Source organism: Nerophis lumbriciformis, linkage group LG14, assembly GCF_033978685.3.
Source record: "Nerophis lumbriciformis linkage group LG14, RoL_Nlum_v2.1, whole genome shotgun sequence".
In the NCBI taxonomy this organism is placed as follows: domain Eukaryota; kingdom Metazoa; phylum Chordata; class Actinopteri; order Syngnathiformes; family Syngnathidae; genus Nerophis; species Nerophis lumbriciformis.
In genome coordinates this window covers 34,967,482-34,976,505 of record NC_084561.2, presented here as the reverse complement: position 1 = coordinate 34,976,505, position 9,024 = coordinate 34,967,482, and the positions used below count along the sequence as shown (strand labels likewise).

At 41.1% G+C, this 9,024-nt stretch overlaps 1 protein-coding gene across 4 annotated transcripts in view; it reads left to right on the top strand.

Moving 5' to 3' along the window:
• The first annotated feature begins 2,182 nt into the window (after nt 1-2,182).
• LOC133616388 (carboxyl-terminal PDZ ligand of neuronal nitric oxide synthase protein-like) overlaps nt 2,183-9,024 on the top strand; it is a 365,792-nt gene continuing 358,950 nt past the window's right edge. For all 4 annotated transcript variants that reach the window (XM_061975575.2, XM_061975576.2, XM_061975574.2 and 1 more), the window contains exons 1-2: nt 2,183-2,653; nt 6,845-6,916. In XM_061975575.2, the coding sequence (XP_061831559.2) occupies nt 2,549-2,653; nt 6,845-6,916 (177 nt within the window). In that variant the 5' untranslated portion in view covers nt 2,183-2,548. The remainder of the gene's footprint in view (nt 2,654-6,844; nt 6,917-9,024) is intronic.

Genomic DNA, 9,024 nt, shown 5'->3' with positions numbered 1-9,024 from the left:
TGCCTCAGGCCATACTTGCCAACCTTGAGACCTCCGAATTCGGGAGATGGGGGGTAGTGAGGGTGTATATATTTTCAAGTATTTCTTATATATATATATATATAGGCATACATTTTTATATATATATATATATATATATATATATATATATATATATATATATAAAATTTGCAGGCAGCATACCCCTTCCCCTTCGAGCTGTCCTGGATGAACTGAAATTATTTTTTCCAATCATTTTGGAACTTGCAAGCGTACTTCTTCTTCTTACTTGTCGTCGCCATGTCTCTTCTTCGTTCTTCTGCTTCGTCTCTGTTATGTTTTTGGACATTATTACTTGCCGTAGTTTTGAAGCAATGCATGATGGGAATCCGGATGTTGTGTGTCAGTGTATTAACGTGCCGGCTGGAATAAACACACGCTGAGAAATAGCTTCGTGCCTGCCTACTTTATGGGTTATAGATAAACCTATGGATAACGGAGACATATATAATATAGTCTCCTTTTCAGGTGAGAGAGGACACTAAAGGCAGTGCCTTTTAGGCACGCCCCCAATATTGTTGTCCGGGTGGAAATCGGGAGAAATTCGGGAGAATGGTTGTCCCGGGAGATTTCCGGGAGGGGCACATGTAATGATAGTGTTTGACCACATGGTGGTAGTAATAGTCTACAAACGACTAGGAACCAATTATAGTATGTGTCGAGTAGGACTCTTTAGAGGTGGACACACCTGGTACGCACAAATGTTGAAAAAGCGCTTGTAATATGTTATCGTTATTAAAAGACAGTTCTGCAAGACATCCAATGATGTGTTATTTAAAACAATAACATAACAGCACTGAAATTCGGGAGTCTCCTGGGAAAATCGTGAGGGTTGGCAAGTATGCCTCAGGCTGGTAGTCTCTGCAGAGAGTGGCGAGGACAGCGGAAAAGATCCTCAGGACTCCTCTTACTCCTATCCAGGAACTCACAAAAAGCCACTGCCTGACCAGGGCTCAGAAAATCTGCAGAGACTCCTCCCACCCCCACCAAGGACTGTTTTCACTGCTGGATTCTAGAAAGAGGTTCTGCAGCCCAGGTTCTGTAACAGCTTCTTCCCTCAGGCCATAAGACTCTTGAACGCATCATAATAATCCCCTCAATTCCCCCCCAAAACCGATTAACTCGCTGGAATTTAAAGACAATATAACATACGTTCATAAACCATACTTGCCAACCCTCCCGATTTTCCCGGGAGACTCCCGAATTTCAGTGCCCCTCCCGAAAATCTCCCGGGGCAACCATTCTCCCGAATTTCTCCCGATTTCCACCCGGACAACAATATTGGGGGCATGCCTTAAAGGCACTGTTTTTAGCGTCCTCTACAACCTGTCGTCACGTCCGATTTCCTCCATACAAACAGCGTGCCGGCCCAGTCCCATGATATATGCGGCTTTCACACACACATAAGTGGATGCAAGGCATACTTGCAAGCCATACAGGTCACACTGAGGGTGGCCGTATAAACAACTTTAACACTGTTACAAATATGCGGCACACTGTGAACCCACACCAATCAAGAATGACAAACACATTTCGGGAGAACATCCGCACTGTAACACAACAGAACAAATACCCAGAATCCCTTGCAGCACTAACTCTTCTGGGACGCTACAATATACACCCCCCACTACAACCAAACCCCCACCCATCTCCCGAATTCGGAGGTCTCAAGGTTGGCAAGTATGTCATAAACGTGGATGCATATGCAAAAGTACAATATATTTATCCGTACAGTATTCTATTTATTTATATCTGCACCTTATCGCTCTTTTATCCTGCATTACAACGAGCTAGTGCAACAAACTTTCGTTCTTATCTGTAGTGTAAAGTTCAAATTTGAATGACAATAAAAGGAAGTCTAAGTCTAATTTACAAGCTTCCACATTGGCCTGTATTACAAATAATACCTTGACAGTGTTTATTGTATTACCTTTGTCAATAAAGAGTCAAAGTTTACCCAAGAGCCACAGTAGCCACTGTCGCCACTCCTTTTACTGATGATACATTTCCGGTTCTTCTCACGTGAGCGCAGTGGAAAGGGGGCGGGACCACAGTGTGTGGCTCCTCCCCCAGACAGCCACGGTGTGTTGTGGTCGAATTGAACCCGCTGGAAGGACCGGACGTCCCCAGTCACTCCCTCCCTCCCTCCCTCCTGCATGCCGGGGGAAGAGTCCAGTTATGCGGGACGCAGGCAGGGCTCGGCCAACTTCCACACTCAAGACGCTCGGAAAAGTGAAACTCCGCCAGTAGAATTCCGTCACCGCTCGGCGCTTCCCTAATCGGAGTCGGTGTGTTTTTGAACGCTTTTACGTGAATTCCGAAGAGCGGCTGCCAGTGAGCGAAGTTGCCCGCAAAGTGGCGTGCAATGCTGGGGAAGACGACTTCGACGAGGAACCTGCACTGACCAGATTTTGACGTTTCATTTTTTTTTTTTTTTTTTGCCTGCTCTTGTGTCGACACTATTCTTCTTCTTACCTTGGTGTTCTTTACCCATCTACCACTTTTGGAAATGCCTGGGAAAAGCAAATACAACCTTGTGGATGATGGACATGATCTGAGGATCCCGCTGCACAACGAGGACGCCTTCCAACATGGAATCAACTTCGAGGCAAAGGTAGAGAAACTAACATGTCATAGAGTCAGCGAAACGACTGCATCGAGCACAAATCTGTAAGAAAGTATTTAAAAACCGTGCAAAGACAGCGAACATATTGTACCGCCATGCTGATGTTTATAAATGGTTTCTAATTATTATTATTATTATTTTTTTAAACCTTTATTTATAATATGCAACATCCACATACAACCAATAAATAATAATAATCAAAACAAGTACAGAAACAGTACAAAACGATCGCCAGGGGGTTGTAAACTCAATAAAGTAACTAAAATAGTATGCACAATATATATGTAACACAATATAAAGCCATAGGCTCACACAAGTACCATAAACCAGTGGTTCTCAACCTTTTTTCAGTGAAAATGTTTTTAATTGAAGTACCCCCTAATCAGAGCAAAGCATTTTTGGTTGAAAAAAAGAGATAAAGAAGTAAAATATGGCACTATGTCATCAGTTTCTGATTTATTAAATTTTATAACAGTGCAAAATATTGCTCATTTGTAGTGGTCTTTCTTGAACTATTTTGAAAAAAAGATATTTTTTTTAATTTATATTTATAAAGGATGTTTGAATATTTAAAAAAAAAAATCTCACGTACCCCTTGGCACACCTTCAAGTACCCCCAGGGGTACGCGTACCCCCATTTGAGAACCACTGCCATAAATAATCCAAATTTGGTACACAGCATCATAGTTTTCACAGCTTTTTGGTTGTTAGAGGTAGAGAGTGTTTTAAAGTAGAGTTCTAATTCTTTTTTAAAGGCACGAAAAACAGGTCGGGTAATGAGATACTTACATTTATGAATATAAAACTTAGCCAATAGTATAATGAGGTTGCAAAGGTAAAATTCCTTTTTCATTAATTTTTCATTTATTTATTTATTTCAGGCAATGACATAAAAAATAATAATTAAAAAAAAAAAGTACAACATTGACAACACATAATAATAAAAATTAATATAGTGCAAACGGTAATGTATAGTATTGACATGGTTGTCCAGTTTTGCCTGAAAGGGAGTGGGAAGAAGATAATTGATTTAATCCCACCCCCAGTTCTCCATTCAGTGACTGTAAGAAAGTATTTAAAAACCGTGCAAAGACAGCGAACATATTGTACCGCCATGCTGATGTTTACAAATGGTTTCTAATTATTATTATTATTATTATTTTTTAAATGTTATTTATAATATGCAACATTAACATACAATCAATAAATAATAATAATCAAAACAAGTACAGAAACAGTACAAAACATCTCCAGGGTGTTGTAAACTCAATAAAGTAACTAAAATAGTATGTAAAATATATACAGTATATATAACAAAATATAAAACCATAGGCTCACACAAGTTCCAAAAATAATCCAAATTTGGTGCACAGCATCATAGCTTTCCCAGCTTTTTGGTTGTTGGAGGTAGAGATTGTTTTAAAGTAGAATTCTAATTCTTTTTTTAAAGACACAAAAAACAGGTCGGGTATTGAGAAACTTACATTTATGAATATAAAACTTAGCCAATAGTATAATGAGGTTGCAAAGGTAAAATTCCTTTTTCATTCATTTTTCATTTATTTATTTATTTCAGGCAAAGACATAAAAAAATAATAATTAAAAAAAAAAAAGTACAAAGTTGACAACACATAATAATAAAAATTAATATAGTGCAAAAGGTAATGTATAGTATGTAATGCATGATTGTCCAGTTTTGCCTGAAAGGGAGTGGGAAGAAGATAATTTATTTAATCCCACCCCCAGTTCTCCATTCAGTGATTATTCACATGAGTTTCACTGTTACTTTGTTCAAGGATTATAATACAAATGTTGTATCATAGTGGCATTACCACAGGTAACAATAATTATTACACTGTAACAATAATTTGTATCAACAATGTAGGAATAATGAATATACCAACAATGGTAATAGACATTGGGGTGGTGGTTCCTCTCTTTAAGAAGGGGAACCGGAGGGTGTGTTCTAACTATCGTGGGATCACACTCCTCAGCCTTCCCGGTAAGGTCTATTCAGGTGTACTGGAGAGGAGGCTACGCCGGATAGTCGAACCTCGGATTCAGGAGGAACAGTGTGGTTTTCGTCCTGGTCGTGGAACTGTGGACCAGCTCTATACTCTCGGCAGGGTCCTTGAGGGTGCATGGGAGTTTGCCCAACCAGTCTATATGTGCTTTGTGGACTTGGAGAAGGCATTCGACCGTGTCCCTCGGGAGGTCCTTTGGGGAGTGCTCTTAGAGTATGGGGTATCGGACTGTCTGATTGTGGCTGTCCGCTCCCTGTATGATCAGTGTCAGAGCTTGGTCCGCATTGCCGGCAGTAGGTCGGACACGTTTCCAGTGAGGGTTGGACTCCGCCAAGGCTGCCCTTTGTCACCGATTCTGTTCATAACTTTTATGGACAGAATTTCTAGGCGCAGTCAAGGCGTTGAGGGGTTCCGGTTTGGTGGCTGCAGGATAAGGTCTCTGCTTTTTGCGGATGAGGTGGTCCTGATGGCTTAATCTGGACGGGATCTTCAGCTCTCACTGGATCGGTTCGCAGCCGAGTGTGAAGCGACTGGGATGAGAATCAGCACCTCCAAGTCCGAGTCCATGGTTCTCGCCCGGAAAAGGGTGGAGTGCCATCTCCGGGTTGAGGAGGAGACCCTGCCCCAAGTGGAGGAGTTCAAGTACCTAGGAGTCTTGTTCACGAGTGGGGGAAGAGTGGATCGTGAGATCGACAGGCGGATCGGTAATCAGTAATGCGGACGCTGTATCGATCCGTTGTGGTGAAGAAGGAGCTGAGCCGGAAGGCAAAGCTCTCAATTTACCGGTCGATCTACGTTCCCATCCTCACCTATGGTCATGAGCTTTGGGTTATGACCGAAAGGACAAGATCACGGGTACAAGCGGCCGAAATGAGTTTCCTCCGCCGGGTGGCGGGGCTCTCCCTTAGAGATAGAGTGAGAAGCTCTGTCATCCGGGGGGAGCTCAAAGTAAAGCCGCTGCTCCTCCACATCGAGAGGAGCCAGATGAGGTGGTTCGGGCATCTGGTCAGGATGCCACCCGAACGCCTCCCTAGGGAGGTGTTTAGGGTACGTCCAACCGGGAGGAGGCCACGGGGAAGACCCAGGACACGTTGGGAAGACTATGTCTCCCGGCTGGCCTGGGAACGCCTCGGGATCCCCCGGGAAGAGCTGGACGAAGTGGCTGGGGAGAGGAAAGTCTGGGCTTCCCTGCTTAGGCTGCTGCCCCCGCGACCCGACCTCGGATAAGCGGAAGAAGATGGATGGATGGATGGATGGATGGTAATAGACAAAATACCAACAATGGTAATAGACAACATAGCAATAATGGTAAGGAAACATTGAGCACATGTTTTAACACTTTGAGACAGAGTACAACAGCAGGTCAAATTTAATAATACGTTTTCAAATTGTTTTTCATACAGTGTAAATCCAAATAGCACATCTTTAAAACAAAGCAGAAATTTGTCCTGAATATTGTCCGACAGATGCCCTGTCATAGTGATGGAGTGCTTCCACAAGTCCAAAACAGGTGGTAAACAGTCTCTGGATGCATGTTACATAAGGTGCAGGTAACATCAATGTCCTTCTTGCATCTAACCATCACAGTCTTTACAGGGTAATAACCATGCATGATTTTGAAATAAATCTCTTTGACTTTGTTGGCAAGTAAATACCTGTCAGGAAGAGACCATGTTTTGACCCAGCAGATGTCATTCACAACATTATTCCAGAGCGCAATTACATAGGAGACAGACACACAATCATTTTGGAATAAGCTGCGGATTTTTCTGTTATTTTTTTTCCTGATCAAAACAAAGTTTTCCTCCAGGAGTGTCAAGTGGATCATTCATTCACAATTGTTACAGCAGAAAGAGGAAATGAGTAAGCCCTGTACAACATAACAACACCTGATGGAATGGCATCAAATAGCAAATTGTTTGGGAGTCACAGGGATCTTAAAATGGTTGAGAAAATTCTTGGTAATTGAAAAGCTGACTCACTAAAGTAATACCATTCTTGAACCAATTGTTGTTGGTTTGTAATTATTAGCTATAGTTATAATAGTGAAAGTGACGCATGGTTGATATGACACGTGCAAGCAAAGAGAATGAGATAAGTGAATTGCCATCACACCGATCAAAGTATTTATTCTCTTTTACTTCTTTGACAACAGTACATCGGCAGCCTTGACGTGACACGACCGAGCAGCCGAGTGGAGATCGTGGCTGCTATGAGAAGAATTAGGGTGAGTTCACCCCACAAATCCTTTTTTGATTCTTTTCTAACTCTTGCTCACTTTGTAAATACAAATGTGAGGTCAAATACATCTCATACAAGGTAGGTTTCTTTGTCTTCTATTAGTGTGACTCATTAGGGTATTTTGTGTGTTTTTATGCAGGACTGTTGTTGTTGTATTTCATTTATTTAATTGGGACAGTGCGCATTAATCAAAACTTGAATAGACTTGGAGACTTAGAGACTTGGACTTCCTTTTATTGTCATTCAAATTTGAACTTTACTGTACAGATAAGAACGACATTTCGTTGCATTAGCTTGTTGTAGTGCAGGATAAAAGAGCAATAAGGTGCAGATATAAATAAATAGATTACTGTACAGATAAATATATTGCACTTTTGCATATGCATCCACGTTTATGGATGTATGTTATATTGTCTTTATATTCCGGCGAGTTAATCCGTTTTTGGGGGGAATTGAGGGGATTATTATGATGCGTTCAAGAGTCTTATTGGCTGAGGGAAGAAGCTGTTACAGAACCTGGAGGTTCTGCTATGGAGGCTGCGGAACCTCTTTAGAGTCCATCAGTGAAATCAGTCGCTGCTGGGCCACAACTTTAGGTACACCTGCAGACTGCAGCACGGATTTCATATTTCATTCATTCACAACCCCTACAACACGAACATTATTGTTTTTGCACTTTTGGCTTCTTATTAAATAACTTTTTTAAATAGATTCAATCTTGCACGTGGAAACTTTAAGTATGGGCTTTAGTTGATACAACACTCCCGTCAGGGGGTGCATTCTACGCCGGGGGTGCATTATCCGGCACAACACCTGAAACTTGGAGCTTCAGCTGAAGAACAGAACGGCCGACTTTGACTGTTTTTCGCTGGCTTTGGATGAGAGCTGTGATGTACGTAACACCGCCCAGCTGCTCATCTTCTTACGTGGGATAACTGCTGACTTTCAAATCACGGATGAGCTGGCAGCCATGCAGTCAATTAAAAGGGACAACCACAAGTAATGACTTGTTCACATAGGTAAATGCGTGTTTGGACATGTTAGGACTGAAATGGGACAAGCTGGCAGGTGTGACAACAGATGGTTGTCCAAATCTGACGGGGAAAAATGTTGGACTTTTAAAGAGGATGCAGGATAAACTTTAAATTAACCCTGTGCAGAAATTGACATTTTTGCATTGTATTGTACATCAGGAAGTGTAGTGTAAGACAGTGTTAAAAATAAAACCATCAAAAGCAATCTGCTTTTGTATAAAGTTAAGTTAGGTTAAATGAAAGTATTATTATTATTATTAATTATTATTACTATTATTATTTATCTTACGGTATATCAAAAATAATATTGAGCAAAATGTAATTGAAATATTGTCAATGTGGCCCTTCAGCAGTGCTCGGGTTGCTCATGCGGCCCCCGGTAAAAATTAATTGCCCACCCCTGCACTAAAAGAACAATTTCAGAAGACTAAAATATAACTCGAAAGGCTTTAAAACACTCTGTTTTTCTTATTGCACTCAAATAAATATTTTACATGTTACATATAGCCTGCCATAATCTAAGATTAGGTTAGAATAGAATAGAAAGTTTATTGCCATTGTATCAAATGCTTAATGATTTATGGTTGCCACTCTTGGACTGTGCTCTACGAGAACTACAATAATTAGTATGAATACTAAAAACAATATGTCACTAAAACTACACATATAAGACATGTAGCAGGTAAAGCATGCATTATTTTAAAATAAAAGGCAAATTAAATTGTGGGAATATGTGACAAAATTCAGTCATTTTTCATGCGTTAGTTTACGCCAACCAGCTGTGTGCGCATCTATGTATCTATACATGCACAGCAGGGAAGCTAGTCAACTACATTATTACCGGTCGCTCTGTAAACTCCTTGTGGATGTCTGAATGCTTGTTGTTCAAATGTTTACCTTCGTTTGAAGTATTGCCACCTTTAGGAAGGCTTGTTTTAAAGCGCGGGCTTTAGAGATGCGCGGATAGGCAATTATTTAATCCGCAACCGCATCACAAAAGTCATCATCCATCCGCCATCCGCCCGAACCAACATTTTATCAAAACCACACCCGCCCGCCA